This window comes from Elephantulus edwardii, unplaced genomic scaffold, assembly GCF_000299155.1.
Source record: "Elephantulus edwardii isolate Elephantulus edwardi_28Jun2011 unplaced genomic scaffold, EleEdw1.0 scaffold00090, whole genome shotgun sequence".
In the NCBI taxonomy this organism is placed as follows: Eukaryota; Metazoa; Chordata; class Mammalia; order Macroscelidea; family Macroscelididae; genus Elephantulus; species Elephantulus edwardii.
This window is the reverse complement of record NW_006399840.1, coordinates 9736967-9758342: the sequence shown is the minus strand read 5'-3', so window position 1 is coordinate 9758342 and position 21376 is coordinate 9736967. Positions and strand designations below refer to the sequence as shown.

The 21376-nt window shown below is 38.2% G+C and overlaps 1 protein-coding gene across 1 annotated transcript in view; it reads left to right on the top strand.

The window, feature by feature from the left end:
• The window catches only part of GPATCH2 (G patch domain containing 2), a 259862-nt gene extending 239999 nt beyond the window's left edge, over positions 1-19863 (top strand). The window contains exons 9-10 of the mRNA XM_006890572.1: positions 9099-9187; positions 19643-19863. Of these exons, the coding sequence (XP_006890634.1) occupies positions 9099-9187; positions 19643-19863 (310 nt within the window). The remainder of the gene's footprint in view (positions 1-9098; positions 9188-19642) is intronic.
• The last annotated feature ends 1513 nt before the right edge of the window (positions 19864-21376 follow it).

Here is a 21376-nt window from a genome sequence, read left to right as displayed (position 1 = left end):
TATTAATTTTAATGAAAGTTTACAGAAACTTTGGATTTCCATTCATTCATTGTTGTCCTTTTCTCCGTTCCCAACCCTCCCCACCAGTTCACTTTTCTCTTTGAAAAGTAAAAGAAAAATTCTTTTATTGTTATACAATGCCTCCCTTCAAGTCCACTCCATTATACAATCTTTATTCTGGACTCCTGTTATGATAATACCTAATCATAGATCGCTTTTAAACAGTTCCCTCCCTCATCTGTTTCAATGCATGATACATTATTTATCCCATCTTTCTCAGTCTGCTCCCAATCCCAATGTTAGTCCTATTTTACAACAGTGACACCATGCAGTATTTGTCCTTTTGCGACTGGGATATTTCACTCAGCATAATGACCTCCAATGTCACCCATTTTGAATAATATTGCATGAGTTCCTTGTTTTTCAATGCAGCACAGTATTCCAATGTGTGAATATACCACAGCTTCTCTATCCATTTGTTTGTTGATGGGCACTTAGTTTGTTTCCAACTCTTTGCTATTGTGAACTAAGCCACGATAAACATGGGTGTGTTTAAAAATTCCTTTAAAAATTTAAAAAAAAAACCAAATCTGAATATACCGGACAAATAAGGAAGCTTGATAGGAGCAGCATATAAGCCAAGATCTAAGTGTAGTGCCCCAGCTAGTTTTAAGATACCCTGTTGGATTTAAAAGCGATATGTGATAGGGTATTATGGTTATAACAAAAGTCCAGAGTTAAGGTTGCATAGTGGAGTGCACTCAGGGTGGGGTGGGGGGAGGGGGTGTATACCAATGGAGGAATTTTTCTTTTACTTTTTAAAGAGAGGATCAAGTTGGGGGGGTGTGGCAGGGAGAAAAGTGCAACAATGAATGAATGAAAATCCAGAACCTCTGTAAGTGTTCATTAAAATTAATAAAATAAAATTTTTTTTAAAAAAGATACCCTATTGAAATTTATTCTAGGAATTATTTTGTATTCTCCAAATGGAAGCACTTGCTTACACACATACTTAGAAAAGTCTAATAACAAACTAAAGAAGTCACTACCATTCTGGTACCATTATATAAAGTAATCAAGAAATACAAGCAGAAACACTATTTTATGGCACTGTTTAAGGATTTGAATGTGTCTGTTTCTTTGCACACCCAAGGAATGGCAGAGTAGCAGGCACTGTGAGATTTAGAGAAGGTGCTGTGCCGAAGAAGATAGAAATCTCTACAGTCAGAAGTAACTTGAGGTGAACAGGGGAATGCCTGCATTAATGGACTACCTGGAAATGGTGACTTGTATCTGACTCACAGGAGCAGCTCCTGGAGGTTTTTATTGAATTTCCAAAATTAAAATGGATTTCACCCTTACATGCTCTTGACAAACTTGAAGGAAGCTGAATCAAACACTGAAGGTAAATGTAACCTTTCGGTTACTACTCATAGCCTTGCCTTCACCTTGCTAGCAGTCTTCTGCCTCACTCTGAACGCCTGCATAGGGGTCCTACAGGACTCATCAGGACATTCACTAAAGTACTGGATCAGAATAAAATGTAACATTTCTGTGCCCTGAGCTTCTCATCTATAGAATAGGTTTGATAATAATAATATGGTTAATAACTAACAGTTACTGATTGCTTACAATGTATAGGCTCTGTGCTAAATATTTTATGTGAATGAGTTCTAAAAAAGATATTCAGAAAACCTTTGAGGTGAGTCATACTCTAATTTGAGTTCTTGCAGGTAAGAGAGTTGACACAAAGAGGAATTAATGCCGTAGTTGGTAAAAATTCTTCTTACACATTAAAAAGTATGGTGACAGGGTGCTTCTGCTGAAATGTAGTCAGAAAACAGAAATGATTAAGTGGAAGGAAGCGGATTCTGAGTCTCTTGAGTGCAGTCAGGCCAATAGCACCTCCACACAGGATAACTCCACCCTCCACAAGGTACAAAGCCACACTGTCCCTTCAACAAAGAAAAATCCTCCAGCTGCTGGTTCCACTTATTTATTAATGCCATTGTTTTTGTGTTTCCTAATTCCTCCAGTTCAAATTATCTTGCAGTACTTGCGATGTTGGTGATTGCTTATTGCAGAAAGTAATGCAGTCAGAATGAGGAGTCTAGAAAAGGCAAGAAAATCCTCATTAAATGCCATCGCATAGCAATGATAATTCATCAGTATTTTGTCGCTCAGTCTCCATACTTCTCAGCATATACGCACATGCTAGTCATTCCTTTGAAAATATTTGTTTAGTGTACCACAAAGAAAAAGTAAAGTAGGCTGAACTTGGCAGGTAGGTGTGGTTTTTTGGAGTTGGGTTCTTTCTTTGTTTTTAAACTAAAGCATAAGGAAGTGAAGCTGTAGAGATGAGGGACTTGTATTGTTTCCATTTTGACTTTTTTGTTTGTTTGTTAGTTTGTGTTACCAAATTGCGATATTTTTATTGTATAGGTGGCCTATTCCATATTCCATAGACTATTCTATATTCAGTATTTTAGATTTTGAGCCCCAAGCCATATGCAGTAAAATTTAACTGCCTGTTATTTGGTGACCTTCTCTTGGTGAGAGTATAACATGGACCTCTTTCTAGGTAGATATGCGTGCATACATTTTGCAGATGACATCTCCAGGTGCCCAGAGCACTCAAAAGTTTCAACACCATCCAGCCCTATCCCGTGCCCACAGTTCAGCCCTGCTGGCCTTGCTTGGAGGAGTCAAGAGTTCTGACACTTAAGGCAACAGTAGCAGTTCAGCTGCTGAAGGGCTACCTGAGAGCTTCACCATTATCAGAAGGGCCCGAGGAGGACTAGCAACTACAACAATGAAGAGCTTCCTAGCATGGTACATGAGAAACAGAGAGAATAAGTGTTAGCTCCATTAGCAGCTCCCTATACCGTGGTAAAGTGGGCAGGAAGGAAGTAGGTCTCATCTCACCTTGAGACCCACGTGGAAGAGGCACTGATAGGGCAGATCCGTCTGAGGTTGGCAGGGCTACTGCAGATGACTCTTTTAGTAAGGTACCCTCAGGTAACAGGAATTAACAAGAGTAGCTTCTCTACACAGGTGGGCAGTGACCAGGGCCAGTGACCAAGACCAGCTCTTATGCTTGAATAGGGTCAGACAAGTAGCTCTGGAACAGTTCTGACCTGCTTGGAAAGCCTCAGGCACTGACCCGTATTTCAGAACCAGAACAGCAGCATCTGCAGAGGCTCAGGCAGCCATCTAATTCTAAAAAAGACTGAAGCGCTAGGAAGGGCCAGATCTTGGAACAAAACATCATGCTGGGAAGGATAGGAGGTCAGCAAAAGAGAAGACCTTCGACAAGCTGGATTGACAATGTGACTGCAACAAGGGGCTTGTATGTGGCAGAGATTGTGAGGAGGCTGTGGAATTGGGCAGGTTCCCATCTATTGTCTGTACAATCGACTCAGCAGCACCTAACCAACAGCCTACCAAAAGAGTTAAGTTCAGGGAAAGTCAAGGGCATAGTTACTAGGAAACAAATACTGTGTTGAGTGTACTGACCTCTAACTTTAGTCCCCGTGAGCAAAGAGCAGCATGTATCCAGTGACGAGTGAACAGGATAGAGACAGAAAGCAGAGTCACAATGACCAGAGCCAAGGAGAAGAGCTATTCAGACACATCAGATGTTACTTTGAATGTCCAAGGAGACTGTGCTTCGGAGAAAAGCCATTATCTTTCTAAGTGATTGGGACACACTTATGCTTCCGAGTGCTTGCTCGAAGATGTGCATTTTGTTACACAAGGAAAATCAGCTCAATGCAGATGATTGTTTGTTGGGTTTAATGTGTTGAGACATGCTGACACACAGTGAGAGGGTGGTTTTGATGTGGCAGAGGACGCTAACCCGGGCAGGGTCCCCCAGCCCCATGCGCTTCTCCTTGCCACACTCTGCTCCTCCAGTGACACCGCAGACCTGCTTCACTTCGGCACAGCTGATGCCCTGTCCAGGCCTATATTTTTCTAACTGACAGTGAGTGTTCTTGCCAAATGCCAGGAACCATGGTCACATCTGTTTGTCTCTCCACTCCAGCTTGTTGGAGGCTGCTTGGGAACACGTTTTATCCAGGGGGCAGCTATGACTAGGCCCCATTTCTGAAAAGCCTCTATTTGTAAGCACATACAATGAGGAGACAAGTTCTTGTTGTCTTCTCTTTAAAATTATTCTGTTTGACACTGCCTGCTTCAGTCCTTGTCAGCTCTGGGTCAAAAGCCAAGTTTTCAGGCAAGGTGGCTCTTACTTGGGTTTTTTGTTGTTGTTGTTGTTGTTGTTGTTTTATTTCCTTGTTTTTTATTTTCCTGGTTTGATTTTTTGTTTATTCTTTCCACTTTATTACTTTCTCAAGTTAAAATGCTTAGCTTCCTAGCTTCATACCATTTTAAGAATAGATGATGGGATAATCCAATTAAAATCAGTTTTTTAAGAAAGAAAAAAAAGAGCCTCTTTCTAATATGTAGCAGGAAAATTTTCAAAATAGTATATTGGAAAACATTTTTTAAAATCCTAGCTGACAATGCTTAATTCATAACAAGAGTCTTAATTCTTTGTCATTTCCAAGGTATAGATTTGGTTACCCTAATAGTAAAAGTGTCATGTTTATAAAGTGGGCATATTGTTATTTCTGCTCTCCTTTTCCTTCTCCAAGAAAAAAACTAACTGAAATAAATAAACTCGTAGAGCCAATTGGTAATTTTCCTCTAGCACTTTACAAAAGGTTCTCAATAGTATCTTTTTTCTAAATTGTTTGGAACTGTTCATAGAACAGTGTCTTGTTCACAACACTACAGGAAAAAATCAAACATAAAATCCTGTCACCTCGAGTAGAAATCCAAATAGTCTGTTTACCAAGACAAACGACTCATTTATACTGAAGGAATAAGAGTGCCTTTCAGACCGTCATTGATTTTAAATTATAAAATAACTGCTATGTCTTACATTAAGAGTGACACTAAAACAGGACAGGCCTCACTTAGTGTTAATTGGAGGAACTCCAGTGTACCTGTCTGAGGCTAGGACAGCAGGTAAGGAGCAAGCCTAAGTGGGGTAATCTGACTGATCAATAATCCCCATCTCTTCAATGTGCTGTAGCGTATAGTCAATTCTTGATAGAATTACTAAATACTGCTTGCTACCTGTTCTTCTGGCTGAAGGCTTTCAAGTTCATTGCACTACCTTTATTAACTTTTAACTTTATTCTCCTTGAATCTGTCTCTTCCTTTATGAATCTTTGTTGTGGGGCATGAGAGGAAAGTTGAGTAAAAATGTGACTGTTTCTTCTGTAACAACAGCTGAAGGGGACTGTTTGGTTCTGAAGATCCAAACAAGGTTTGGAAAAAGGAGTTGCTTCTATAGTTTGTGCTTTCTTATCTTTGTAGCCTTCTTAACCAAATTTTAAATAGTGTTTTTAAAAAATGAGTAACATTTTAAAGGCAGTATTGGCTAATGAGAGTGATTTCAGTGTCATTAGAAGAGAAACCGACATTATTGTTGGCCTCAAGGAGCACCTCATGTGTACCAAACTCTCGGTTATTTCTGACTCCTGAAAATCTCTTTTTTTAAGAGAAGCACCCCTGGCTAATAATGCTTTTGTTCTAGGTGTTTTACACTAAATACTTCCTGGGAAACAAGTACTGTATTGAGAGTACTGATTTCTAACTTCAGTCTCCATGTGCTAAAAGCAGCATGTATCCAGAGACAGGTGAACCGGATGAAGACAGGAAGCAGAGCCGTAGAGAAGAGGTGTTCTGACACATCAGATGTTGGTTTAAGTTTGAGCTTTAAGTGCATTTGAAAGTCTTTTTTTTTTTAAATAATTCCAAAATATTACTTCTTCTTGCCCATGCCCGTGTCCTCACCGAGGTATACCCGCATGTCTCATTGCTGTCAGGTCAGAACCAGCTCACAGCAGACCCTCCAGCAGGTTTTCAGAAGCTGTAAATCACGAGGAGCGAGAGTCCACCTTTCCCCAGCAGACCCAGGGGGAGGTGGTCCCTCCAGACAGGTGCCACTGCTGGGTTAGCAGCACAACTCCCTACACACGAGGCCACCAGAGCTACAATAATACAGGGTTGTGTTATTCTTTATTATTTGGGAGGGAAGGGGGGCGCACCAGAACCTTTTTTTTTGAGTCAACTCAGGCATATGGCAACCCTCCATCAGGTTAATGAAACTATAAATCTTTACAAGAGGAGACTGGCTCATCTTTCATGAAGCAGCTAGCAGATTTGAACCACTAAGCTTTCAGTTAAGCACCCAACACATAACACGCAGAGCTATGGGCAATCCTTTAGACAGTATAACTGAAGTCAGGATTTTTGGGAGGGAATATGTGCCTGGACCTTCTCTCTTCATTTTCAACCACGCCCACTCCTGTCAGCATCGTACACACCTGCTTTGCTTGCTTTCTACCTCCAGGACTTTTGAAGACTCCCTAATCTCTGTAAAGGCCAAGCTTCTTCAGGGGTGTTCATGACACTTGTGGCTTTCACATTCTGGTCCCAAATTGGAAATCGTGATTCAGTATCATCTTCTTCCCCTGGTCACCGCTCTCCAGACATCCCAGCACCTTGGAAAAATCTCTGACCAGAGCAAACTCATTACCACACAGGAATACTTTCAGCAGTATGATAGATGATAGATAGATAGATAGATAGATAGATAGATAGATAGATAGATAGATAGATAGATAGATAGATAGATAGATAAAGCAAGAGGATCAGAAGGAGATAGTCTGTGGGTTGGCTTATGCAACTCTTAAGATTCCAATCCTCACTTTATTCCCATTTCAGAATAGCACTTTCCCCACCTCACTTTCTCCTGGTAATTCTAAAAGGCAAACTTTTCATCTTTGCTGAAGAGAGGTGGGATCGGGGAAATGTGAAAGGATAATTATTTACAAAAAGATAAAATCACAACTTCTTACACAGATACAAAATGAACATGTGTTCCAGATTTTAACTCACTAATTAACGGGAAGGCACCAGATATGTTCTGATGAAACAAGTAGCTTAAAGGAGAACTCAAAGAAGCCCAATATTTATAAAGTAAAGGAATGTTGCAATGAATGTTTCCTGTAGAAGCTGACGTTCTATTTCCTCTGTATCATTCTTCTCTTGTGCTAAATCAGTGATAAATACTAATACATGCTGACTGGATCACATAAATGGATGAAATTTCTCACAAAAACATCTGTTTTCTCTTAATTTGGCTTTAAAATCCAATTCGCACGCCATTTAATTAATAGATGAAGTATTAATTCTTGATTTTCCTTGGTGTTATTGGCCAAAGACTGTCCCTCAAACCTGATCTAGATCTCAGTTACTTATCTTAATTGATATTTACACATATATTTCAGCAGAACAAAGTTAGTCATTAACTAAACGAACTAATTCTAAAAGTATTTTTAATATTTAAAACATTGTTATTTCTGGTAATAAAACCATTCCTAACAGAAACAGTATATTGTTGTTCTTGTGTGCCATCAAGTCAGAACCGACCCATAGCTGACCCTCCGGTGGATTTTCATCCTTCTCCCATGGAGCAGCTGGCGGATGTGAACTGCTTACCTTCAGAGTTGAAGCACAGCTTCTTTCTTACCATTAAGCCACCAGAGCTCCCTAGAGAAACAATATACATTTATACAAAGGGAAGAGGAAATCAGGCAAATGCTCCTGTAACGTTAACTATAAATTTTTATGATCTGTTTATTTGTCTGTATGTGCCCCTTAGAATGACTATATCATAATTCAGTCTGTGTGCACAATCCAAAAAGGAAAAAAAACCAACATCTCTTTATCATCAAGTAGATTCCAACTTAAAATGACTACTCTTGTCTTCAGGATAAAATTTCCCCATCAGGAGTATAAGGCTATAAAACTTTGCAGGAACAGTCTGCCTTTCACTTCTGCAGAGTGGCCAGTGAGTTCAGACTGCCCACCTTCTGGTCAGTAGCCCATCTCTGAACCCACTGCACCAGTAGGACTGTACCTGATAAAAATGCAGAAAGTGAAATATACCTCCTATATTTGATGTATTCGTTTGCACCAGTTTTTAATTATCTTTCAACATCTGAATGTGCATTTCTGTGTCTTCTGTTTTACTTTTAATTTTTTTTTCCTTTTATTTATTTTTGCTCATAATTGGTGTGTTTTCTAACTGAGCCATGGACAACCTCAGGGTACCATCAGCTATCTCTAAATTACCGGAAGAGCATGAGCTGATAACATGCTTCATTTCTTTCTGCTATTTGATCTCCAGGCATTATCTAGCTCAACATTATGGGTTATGATCCTCTCTAATCTTGAAAAGATTGAAGACTTTCAAATTTGTTCCATCTTTGTGTTTTTCTTTAGTTGAGCCATTTCAGAGTCTTATTCAAACTCTCTTGAATGCCTAAGATCACACAGAATAATCTTAGTAGTTCCAAAAAGAGCAGAAAATCCACTTCTCTCATCTATCATGTCTTACAGATCTAATGCGTTCCAAAGGTAGCCTGGTTAGCATTGGTAGACCAGCATTAACTCAAGGAAAGGATGCTTTCTTAGCAGAGCTTGTAAATAATTAACCAAACAGTTCTAATCACATGAATTAAAAGGGCAGACATCACTATTTTCCTTCTATCTATTTTAAGTATTTTGAGAGAACTCACTGCCACATAATATCCTAAAAGAAATTGATCGTACTTTTCCTGTAATAAATGTTGCCCTGACAGTAAAGCATTAGTAAACAATTGATAACCTAGCAACAATATTGTGATCTCTTTAGATAATTAATCTTAGCTATTTTCCTGTCAGAAGCAACAGTGCTTGATTTTATGTTGAGCCAGAAAGATTGCCAGTTTTGAAAATTAAAAAGCATTCCTTTTATATTATTCATTCCAGTAACAATTTATGATGGCGCATTTAGCTGCTGAACGCTTGTCAACAAACGTAATTATGTTTCGATATAAACAAGATTGGTGGTTTTACTATGCAACTCCATCTTTGTTGAGAATGTTTTGATTTAGGTTCAGATTATACAAGCTATGTATTTATGTGTCATTTCCCCCCCTCCTTTGTTAATAGTTTTTTCTGATAATTACTTGTAGGCAAACAAGCATGCATTTAGGATCCTTATGCACAGGAGATATCAAACGGAGACGAAAAGCCGCACCTTTGCCTGGACCTACCACAGCAGGTAAAACAAATAAAAAGGAATGGGGTAGAAGACAAACAGAAGTTAGTAAATCATCGGGAGTGAAATGCAGCTAATCCTTAATCACTTGCACTAAAGAAGGAGCACAATTGCAAAGAACTATTATAAGCAGAGTGTTCTCATTTTGTGTCAGGATATGTTGCATATACCTTGTACGGTATTTAAGACAGTTGAGAAACTTGCTACGCACCTGTCCCAGAGCAAGGTTTCCTGTGAAGTACCAAATTTTGCAAAACTTCAAAGGCTGCATTTATGAACTCAAGAAACTTATAGACTACATAGGAGAACAAATAGTAAATTTAAAAGTAGAGCTACAGCCTCACAGTACAAGGTCTTTGTTGCCAGAGGGAGCTTGGCTGACTTAGTTCATAGGGATTTGCGCTGCAAAGCCGAAAGTTAGCAAACCCAAAGGAAGTGCCTCTGGTAGTCTGACTCCATCACTGGCTCCACAGGAGAAAGATGGGCAATCTCGGTGATTTACAGCCTCAGAAAAACTGCCAGAGAGTCCTCTATGGGTCAGTTCTGACTCCAGGGCAATCAGTGAGCTTTTCACGTCGCCGTAGATGGAAACCTGGCCTCAGCAATGAAGTCTGGTTTCTGGTCCCTGCTTCATAGCAGTCACATTCATCTTTATAGACAGTGTTAGCATTAGAATAGAAAATTGCTAATCATTACCACATCACAAATATCATGTCATACTGCAGACATGTTACTCTATTAGAGTGTAGTAAGGAAAGCCACACATGCTGAAAGGGGAGAATTCACTGTAGACCAGAGAAGAAGGAAGCCTTAATGGAGTGACAAAGAATCTAGCTGGTAGTGAAGGTTTTATATATATTACAAAATTTCATGCAAGACCAATGGTAGGAGGGCACATCAAAAATCAGCGGTTAGAGGAAGTCAGTTAGGCATTAAAATGTAGACACCCACCTGTCAATAAATACAGTTAGCTATAATACATGTGTAATGCATAAGCTGGCTATGAGAGCATGTTTTCAGCAAAGATATTTGATCAATTACTTGAGACCCCTAACTATAAAAAAATCTACGAACTTTCTTGCGGACTTTTTATAGGAAATATTTTTTTCTTCCCATGATTAATGATAAAATATCTAAATAAAATTCATGTCCTTGAGATAGTAATTTATGAATAGAGGGAAAGGTTTTTTGTTTGTTTAGGTTTTGGGGTTTTGTTTTTTTTTCAGCCTGGGGAAAAATTAAGTAAAAGATGTGATGTTTCTTATTATCTATTTAGAGGGCTTGTTCCATACTTCAGGCATCTCTGGTGGTATATTGCATTGCACTGTTCACCAAAACTTGGAGGGTTCAAATCAGCGAGCTGCTTTGAAAAGAAAGATAGGCAATCCCTTCCTGTAGAGATTTATAATCTCAAAAACCTGATGCAAGATTACTGGGAGTCAGGCTCGATTTGACAATCAGCTTGATATCGTAGGTTTTGGTTATATACTTTAGCATTAGAAAGTTGCAGAGTAGCTTAAAATGTGAACGTACAAACGTAGTTAACTCCCCAAAGAGGAAGTTCATTGTAAAATTGTGTATGTAGTTGCAAGTGTAATACTTGATCCTCCTCTTCTAACTGCATTGATGTGTTGGCATTTAGAAATCAGAAACAGCTCTCTCTGTAGAGTGTGTTTGTTGAATAATATTTACATTTGCTGACTGCATCCTACTAGGGACCTTTCGTGGCCTAGCTGATAAGGAGGTGCAAAAGATGAGCAGTTTCCTCCTGTTCGCTTTACAGCCTCTGAAAATGGCAGAGTAGAGTTGAGGATACTTACTATATCCCAGAGTCTTTGTTATTTCATTCTATCTTTACAACTAGGTGCTGTTAGGATCTTTTTTTGCAGATCATAAAGATAAGATTCAGAGATGTGTTAAATGAGCTCCCAGAGCTGACATAATTGTTAATGGCCAAGCGAGGCCTCATACCTCTCTCTGTCTATGGATCTCTTAAGAGTTTATGGAAGAACTCTTACATCCTGTGAGAGTGTGCTGAGGCTCTTTTACGAGAACTGATCTATAAAGACTATCCTGTTCTATTGTGTATGTTTACTTGAATCCACTGTTACATGTTGTAAGTGTTATAGAAGCTTTCTCTAGATATTGCTATGCAGAGAATAAGAATACTCCTTCAAATACTGCCAATATATCTCTTCATACAGGAACATAACAGCCACAGTTTAGATCAAATACATGTCATACGTTCCTCAGTTCACATCTCTCATAAAGCAGGCATTCTGTGGAATTCTTTAATATCCCCATTCCAGCTGAATGGTCCCCTGAATCCTCTTATCCTTCAGTGATTCACACATCAGTGACAGAAACAGGACAAGACCCATCTTAAGAAGCCTCCTGAAGCACCTGGCAGTGTGGCAGCTGTTAGATGCGCTTTTGGAGCTTGGGTCTGCACAGCAGGACTGTGTGAAGTGAGGAGAGCAATTCTAATGATTGAAGAAAGGATAATGTAATTATGTCCACAAGGCGATTGCGATGTTACAACTCGGGTACCGTCCGAGGAAACAATTTCTACTGCGTCAACAATGTTTTCCTCCTTACACTAGCATATTCCAGATGCTTCATTTCAAAACTGTTGTGAGTCTCTTATGTTTCATGATTTTTATCACTAGACATTTACTTCAAGAATAAAATTTGTATTTTTTAAAATACATCCTTTTTATTCTACTTGAATAGCTGCAGAGCAGGAGAATTATGTTTCTCATATATATATTTTTAAGAACTCTGCATTCCTGTCAGAGAAGAATTATTTTTAAGTTTTCAGCTTTAAAGAGAATAAATATCTTCTACTAGTAATAAATCAACTCTAAGGTAAAGAGTATTATCTACATTCCCACAGAAATACTTTGCTTGAATACATTCTGATAATGAGTTGTTGGTTATGAATCCTAGATCATTTTGTTTCTGAAAATTATAAATTTCAAGTAGTTGAAGACAGTCACATTATAATGAATCGATTATGTTTATATAAACAGCCAAAGTTGAGTTAGCATGTAGAATTATTATAAAGGGAAAGGTCTGGATATTTTACAGATCCCTTTCAAGCCTTGCATTTAAATTGTGATATATTGAATTGAGTTAGATTTTCAGGTGCCTTCTGCCTTTAGTCAGCATTAAATCTAAGCTGCAAAATGACAATTGACGATAACTCTTATTTGAAATAGGAATAAGAGTTGAGAGATAGCTTGAATATTGTTTCATCATCTCCTCTGATTTATATGTGAAATATTAGCCACGTAGCAGGTTTACAAAGGACTTACAAAAAAAATTACCAGATAAACTATAATTAGACACTTTAATGTTATAATCTCAAACTGGATTTTTATGACAGTTTATGACTGTGAAGATGAAAATATACTTCTTGCCATCAATTTTGATTCATGGCAGCCCACTGTGTATCAAGTTAAAACTGTCTGTAGGGTTTTGGTGACAGGAATTCCAGAAATAGTGAGGCCGTTGTGGTTCAATTCAAGTCCTCAGCCTTTTTCCAACACCGCTCAGGGGCTTGGCAGAAGCAATCTTTTTATTTCGTTTTTTTAAAGATTAAAGGTAAAATTAATAACCCCAAATCTGATCACGTTTCTGTGCTGGTAGAGTATTGAAAATTTTGCACAACCTATATTAGCAAACAGCACTGGTGCATAATTTAACTTTCTTTCTAAAACTATAAACTGGCAAGCATTATTACCAGTTGAACATTTATTAATTGTGACAGGAACACCAAATTTATTTCAGTGCTTTAGTTTATTTACTGCTCTTTCACCTTTATGTTTTGTATTGACAAAGTAAAATGAATATTGATAATGTTAGATATTGATTTTTTTAAATGTACAGCTTGTTCTCTTCCTCATTCAAAGTCACAAACCAAAAGATACTAGATGTCTCAGGCGCAGGGATGTAGATTTACTGTTATAAAATTGAGAGCTGGTGAAGCAAGGAGGTTTGCCAGTGGAATGCATTTTATAGTCTGAAAAATGTCATCTGTAAAGGTGAAGAAAAGCTGTGAACAAAATAGGGGGAATATTATTAACTCTTTTTTTTAAAGGCATTTGGTTATGGCCCTTTTTTTTTTGTACAAGTCATAGTTTCTTCAGGATTTAATAATGAAAAGAAGTATGCTGATCTTTACCGTTTATAAAATTTTGTGTCCTCCAAATTACTAATTTGAATTTTACCCACAATTTTTTTTTTACCCACAAGTATTGCTGTTAAAACTTTGCTTTCTGTTGTGCAAAGGGAATAAAATGTTAGTGAAAATATTCATCACAAGGCATCAACCTCTTTTCTACATACTTTAAGTTGTCGAAAGAGGTGCCTCTTGGTATTTAATATGCCAGTCTAGTTATTGATCCCGGTAACTGGTTTCACAGACTTGTACACATTTGATGAGACACTAAATTACCTCTTTTTTGTGACTTTTGTCCTCTGCGTCCTAGTGAGCCTTCCGTTGGAAAGCAATCTCTATAACTATTTCACATGATAATGGCAGATTGTAAGTAATAATAATGGGAGAAGATATCTTTAGAGGTTTGTGTTTAATTAAAATAGAAACATGATGAGGGTATGTTCCATATAACCCAGCTTCTGCTGCAAGGTGCTAGATTCATCAGTTGTTCAAGTTTACCTTTTTATCAGTATTTATACTGTAACATTTTAGATTCATATGATCACTAATAAGATCACATGATCTTAGCTCTTCTAATATTTTAAATGAGGTAGACTTTTCTTTTTGTATAAACACTGATTCTGAAACCAAACTAGGTCCAAAGATACAGCAAAAGCCAGGGAATGGTACAACTCTTTTCTTTTTCATTTTTTCCGCTTGAAACACAGAGAGCTGAGCAAGCCATCTTTCAGTTACATGTTTTACTAGGTCCTTAACAAACAATTCTCCTTTGTCTCCCTATACAGAAAACACAGAGAATTGAAAAACTCATTTTCCTAGAGACAGAGCCAACACAAAGCTGACCCTCCCTGGGTTCCTAAGCCTATAAATCACAAAGGATGATATTGCCCATCTCTCTCCCTCAAAGCTGCTGGTGGATTCGAACTTTCAGAGAGGTGCTGTCTTTGCATTAGCATCACAGCTTCCTACAGACTACACCACTGGAGAAAGGGCAATTATGAGATATAAATTAATTGGTTTTGACATGACAAACTAGGTAACAAACAAGTACCCTAACGAAAACATTTCTAGAAATGATGAGTGCCATCTAAAACCATGTTTTCTGAGAGGTGGCTAAGATTATAAGAAAGAAAAGGAAATTTCAGTTCTAAAAGCAGTCCCTCACTCCTTTTACAGTTCTCCCAGTCTTGGCGGTCTTTGAGGCATGTCTGCTATGCCTCGTGGGGTGAGCCTTGGGCCTTTTTAAAGCAGAGCCTCTGAAGAGTTCTAGACCCAAAAAAGGGTAGACAAGGAACCAAATCCCTTCAGACACAGGAAAGATGAACAATGTTCTTAATACCAGGGAAAACTCTGAAGATTTAAAACTAAAATTGATAGCCATTAATACTCTCATATAGGCTTCTGCTTTTAAATTCTGCTATAGAAAAAAGAGAGAGAAAGAGGAAGAACATAAAACCAGTTTTCTGAAGCCATTGTGACCACTTTAAGAGGTGCCCACCTTCAAGTCTTCAAGACACCACCACTCTTGAAAATAAGTATATAATCTGTAACTCAGTATTTAACTCAAAATCACAGATTCTACGAAACATGGGAAAGAACAGGTGGATGGACTAAACAATCAAATAGGAATGAAAAATTATTTCCTTAATTCAGAAAAATCTTGAAAATTAGACCCTTGCTGAATAGCTAAACAGCAGCTGTATACGAGCTGAAAAGACAGCAAATATGGATTAACTACCTAAAATGCAGCACACAGACATGGAAAATATGTGAGAGAGGCTAGGGTATTTGTAGGAGAAAGAAGTTCAGCATATGTCTTAAAAATAGAACTCTCAGAAAGAAGAGTGGAGAAGTTAAACAACAAATAAATGCTTTGTCATCGAGTTGGTTCCAGTGCATAGCTGCTAAGCCCAGCTCTCCATTGGAAGAGGCCATGCATCTTTACAGAAAGAAATTGTCCATCTTTCCTCTGAAGGGTAGCTGTTGGCTTTGAACTGCTGACTGTTTAGTTTTCCATGCCACCAGAGCTCAAAGGGAGTGCAGTGATCGAGAAAGAAATGACTGAGAATTTTGATAACTGTAGAAAAACAGGAATCTTTATATGGCAAACCTGAAAACTCACTGCTGCCAAATCAGTTTGAGCGTCCAAGGGTGTAAATCATTACAGGAGACGTCTGCCCATCTTTTCTCCCATCGAGTAGCTGGTGGATGCAGACTAATTCTCTTTTGATTAGCAATACACCGTGGTATTCATTACACCATCAGAACTCCTGATTGTCCTACTTGTTGTTTTTGTTAATGTAACTTTGAGGCAGAACCCTCAATAGCTGACCCTCCAGTGGGTTTTAAGAGACATTAAACTGCATGAGAGGAAATTTCCCATCTTTTTCTTGTGGAGCAGCTGGTGGATTCTACCCACATGCCTTTGGTTGGGCAATGCTGCTGCTTTCCAAGAGTTCCCTTATTTCCTTACTGTTTTTGTTGGTGTGTGTCATTGATTCAGAACCAGCAAGTTTTCAGAGGCTGTAAACTGCACAGGAGAATATTGTCCATCTTTCTGCCACAGAGCAACTGGTGGATTCAAACCAAGTAACTTAAGTTTGGCAGCACAACATCTTGTCAGAGCTAGTATTATCAATACTAGCAAGTATTATGCATGAAACCATGTCTATACATGTCATGGAGTCTCTGGGTGACACAACTGGTTAAATCCCTAACTACCAGCTGAAAGATTGGCAGTATAAGCCCACCCAGACAAACCTCAGAAGACAGGCTGATGATCTGCTTTCAGATGAGCACAGCTTTGAAATCTCTGTGGAACAAAATTCTCCTAAAAATGTCTGCAATATTATAAGTGAAATGTGCTCATCTGAGTAGGTAAGGTATTACTGTATTTTAAAAATAAAATAATTAAAACATTTGTCAGAAACTGGTAAGACCCACCACGTTCTCATGTAGCAAACTGCTGCTTAATGCTTTTTCCTGAGTTTCTGACAGTAATTAAGAAATCTGTGTCTCTTAAGTGGTTATTGGGAGCTGAGGGCCATATTCCCCCTCACAATTGAAATAACATTGCTGTTAATAATAGCCCCCACACCCTAGTTGGCTAGTCAAGTAAGGAAGAGTGGGAAATGGTGAGAAAGAGTAAGGGTGAACTACCTTGTCTGAATGCAGGGTAGGGCCAGGCGGAGTGCACTAGCTGTTCTGTGCAAAGCTGTACGTATCACCTCCGCTTCCATTGACTGTTTATCCAACATCAATACAACACTTTAGGAGCCAAATTACTAAACAAGCTGCCTATTAGGCTTGCAGTCAGCTGGATAGATTAGCAGCTAAGAGAGGCCGATACAAGATTTTCATCTCTTGAGCCAATTACGCAAGTGAATTGCCATCTACAATACTCTTTGGAAGATTTGAGGAGAAAGGACCAACTGTGCTGTAATAGATATGAGATCTAAGGGGCCGGAGGGGGGAACACGTGGCAGCATTGGCAGGCTGCGGATAGCCAAAATGGCTCGAGCAGAAGCACTCCTGGGCAAGGACTTAGAGGGTTTAGCACTGCGGAGCAGAAGAAAGTCACAGTTGTGGTGTGTACTGTGCTCAGACCTCACAAATCTTACACCAGTAAAAGAAGGATGCTAGACCAACAGGACGTCTCTTTCAAAATCATCTTCCATGAAACTGAAGTATCTGGTTTTACTTTTTCATTTTGGTTTGGTTTTTATTCCCTTTTTTATGATTCTCTTATCCCCCTGTGTACAAAAGGAGTTCACATTAGAGGAATTAAAGAGTCTCCCTACCCCCCTACCCATATGTAAGATGATGTCTAGTTTCATTTTTTTTTATTACAATAAAAAATAAATGACACCAACACTTAAAACAAGAGATAAAGACCGTATTCTTTTCCACCTATATAAAGACAGTCATGGACAGAGGACAGCCGCTCTGTTCTTGAGATAGCAACATTCTTAAATTGTGCTAATGAACCAGTTACTGTGTCCTGTTTGCTTTAGGACAGGGAAGTAACTGCAGTTTTAGCTGTTGTAGATATATTTTCAGCTAGCCTCCTCTTTTTTTTTTCCTTAAATACTAAACAAATTTTAAACCTGAACTTTTTGCAATCTGTTATATCAAAAATATGGCTAAACAGATGTGTAGCCTGAAGCAGCGTTAGACCTCTGATCTGATGTCAGCCTGCAGATGGAATTAAATTAATTCATGGCAATCACTGGACAGTCAGGGTGTGGGACAGACTGTTCGTGTGCTGTTTAACCTGATGTACCTGATTAGCAGCTGCTCAGGAAAAAAAAATAGCACAATTTCATTTTTCGTAGAGTTCTATCTTGATTGCCTATGTAATCGCCACTTAAAAATAAAAACTTCATTTTTCTTTTTTGGTCACTCTATAATGGCAAGATTTCTTTTCAAAAGTGCTTTCCTATTTGCAAATCAGGGTACAGGTTTTAGATTTTTCGATTTATCAACTTAATGAGATACATAAAATGTAAATCTACCCCCAAACCTCCCATCTTCTAATTAGGAAGTTCGGGTGATGTTCTTCAATTTTAACACAGTGTCTAATTAGAAATTTCCACTCTTTGTGTATGTATTTCTTTTGCCCTGATCAAACAATAAACCGTGTTAGTCAAGAATTTTTCTGTGGCATCAACATATTCCATTGAGGCTGCAGCTGGCGATTGAAGGTTTTTTATTTATTTGGTTTTCTTATCACATGTAAGGTACTGTCCTTATTACCATCAGCTAATAACTGATTTAAGTCCCAAACCAGCATGTTCTCATGGTGACCCAGGTATTAGACCGTGTAGTAAATTTACCCAATGGCAACCATGTATTTTATTCTCAGTCCTAAATGCCAGTGAAGACTAGGAATATTAGTGATTTTTAATAAGACTGATGATTACTCTGTAATAAATGGAGAATTTCAGTTACTAAAACAGAACTTTTTTTATCTCTAGCTTGTCTCTGTTTTCTGTCTTATCCTAGGGAGAAACTCGCTTGCCACCCCAGGAAAGATACACTGGCATTTATTTTGCTGTATAATGCCTATACTAGAAAATACATATGAATGCCTGTATGTACAGTGTAAAAAGCATTAAGAAACTGGGCCATTTGTTTACTCAGCATAGAATACTGGACTACTCTAAAAGCTTTAATGTAATATTGTTGTCATTGTTAATTGTGCTTCTGAACATTGAATCACCATCCTCAGTATTATTTTCAAGACGTAGAAGAGGGTCTAAAAGATGTCATAAAGTTAGTCCTAGAAAATGACTAAAAGAGATGCACCTCTCATTTTTCTTTACTAAGAAAAATAAGGGAACAGCAGCTTTTTCTAAACTTCACATTAAGCACTAGCCAGTCCCCTTTTCTAAAATGAGGATTGAAGATAAGAAAGGTAGGTTAGCTACCAGTCTTTTGAGCCCTGGTAGCTGAGAACCTGTATGTGTCAACCATGGATTTACTATATACACATGTACACGCCTGCTTCCTTTCCACTCCCATTTTTTTCAGACATTAAATGTGGAATGGGATAAAGAGGAAGATAATTAAAGGATGCATGAGTTCCAGATTGAATAATAAATAGCAGGAGGAGGTTATAAAAACATAAACTCCTAGGAGTTAAGATGTCATCAACTGTTTTTGTTTACTTTTGCTTTCATTGGTTCTCATTTTTTAAAAGTCAAGATCCTACACAAATAATATGATGTTACAGTGCTTTTATGATCAAAGAAAGATGTGTAGCAACAGAAACCCAACGGGGGACTTCTACTCTGTTGTACAGGGTTGCAGTGAATTAGAATCACCCCACTAATGGTGGAATGATGTTAAAACTGGCTATTTCTAGAATTATCAACGAGGCTAATTGGCTAATACGGGTAGATCCATTTACAGTTTTGTGGCTCACTGAGCACTTCTTTACATGCATGCATCATCTTAGCAACTTTCTGTAAAACAGGCAGGGTATATTGCATTATGCCTGTTTTACAGATGACAAAACAAAGGCTTGGAAAGGTTATGTAACTTACATAGTTACAGTTCTTCAATCTGAAACTCCAACTAAAAATTTCCATCCCATTGATTTTGGTGTGTTTAAAGTTTCTTATCTAAATATAGATAAACAACCCTGCCTGGTACTTTTTGGGGGAGTAGAGGAGTAGATGGACAACAAACCAAGCCCAGAGAATGTGGCATGTATATTTGGCCAGAGAAGATTTTTACCTGTGTCAGTACTAATGCATGTTGTCTTATTTCAGGATTTGTAGGTGAAAACGCGCAGCCAATCTTAGAAAACAACATTGGAAACCGAATGCTTCAGAGTATGGGTTGGACACCTGGGTCAGGCCTGGGCCGAGATGGCAAAGGGATCGCTGAGCCAATTCAAGCCATGCAGCGGCCAAAAGGATTAGGACTCGGATTTCCTCTGCCAAAAAGCACTACTGCAGTTCCTGCCCCTAGTGCAGGAAAACCCACCTAAGAAGAAAAGGGAAGAAGGAACATTACACAATTTGTATTCACTGTATCCTGTTGTTCTGAAATTACAACCTGCTGTCTGGTTTGGGAGCAGAGATCGACATGCCTCAAACCCATCATCACTCCTGCATCCTGAGTGCATTCTGTCCTGCCACAGTGGTAGACATGGGATTTTATCACAGTCCATGGTGCTACAGTAAACACTGTACCCTGTAAAGTTTTTCCGCAATTTACAGCTGTTTCTAGGTATACAGGACAGCCCTTTTTTTCCTTATTTATTTAGATCTCAGATGTCAATAAGGTCTGATGCTTTTGCTCAGTCCATGTATGTGTGATGCCCAGTGAAATGTGAGCGCCACACAGGTTTCTAAATTAGGGTTGGTCATAAAGGAATATATTCGCTATCTTCCCTATCTGTTGTAACTCAAAAGACCTTATTATTGCATCATGCAACTCTGTTCAGAAGGCTTGCCTTCTGAATTTCATATTCCTTCAACATGGGTTTGTGGTGACGATTCTCTTAATGGGGTGAAACCCATTTGTTTACTGTCTTTGGACAGTGTAGTGTGAAGTTCATAGCTGATAAATAACAAGTAATGGTTCCTTTGGACGTTTTTATTTTGACAAAGTTAACCTCATCATTATTATCACCAGAGTGCCCTCAACATCACCTTAATGCAGATTTTATAAATTTTACCTCATTTAGAACAGAAAATAACTATTGAAAAAAAAAAACGTATTTTTTAAATTCATCATGACCAAACCATAAAAGTTCTATCAATTCAGACTGACTTCTACCTCTTTTCCCAAAGGCTGATATTTTTTTTAAAAAACATAAATGAACTTTAATCATTGAACCAAATTATTACAGTATTGAATCAGTTTCTTTGCAGACTTAAGTGACTTTCCCAAGAATCCAAAATTTGACAGTGGCCCAGCCCATTTACAAAGTGAATGAGAAGTGAATAGTACTGCCCTTACTAAAAAGTTTAAGCTGGTATCTTATGACCAAACAAAATAAGTCATTTTCGTCATGTGCCTAGTATCGCATTACTTCAGAATTGTAGTGTTATAGAAAGTCTAGATTTCTCTGCATTTGTGAGATAATAGTTATCATCTTCCTTATAAGGCCCAGCAATAACAATAATATTTATAATAGGCTTTTACTGGTTAAGTAAAGGTCAAATGCCAATCACTTAATAGACTTTTGAAATTGGTAAATATCCAGAAGTTTAACCAGGAGGGAGGGTTGAGCAGACCCTTTCCAAGAGTTTGTCTAAAGGGAATTTGCCAAATAGAGCCAGGCCTTTGAAGGTTTGCCAAATGTATAGATCTCTCCTAAGAATGATATTCTCTCCCACGGGTACTGCACTAAAGGGACAGACAGGTTAGTGGACTATAGAGGCAGAGTAACTGGTAAATCATTACTTTCTATGAGTTTATTACTTGGAAATTTTCCATTATTTTAAAAAGACGTTTTTAAAATATGCTCTCTCTGTAGGAGTAGAAAAGGTGAA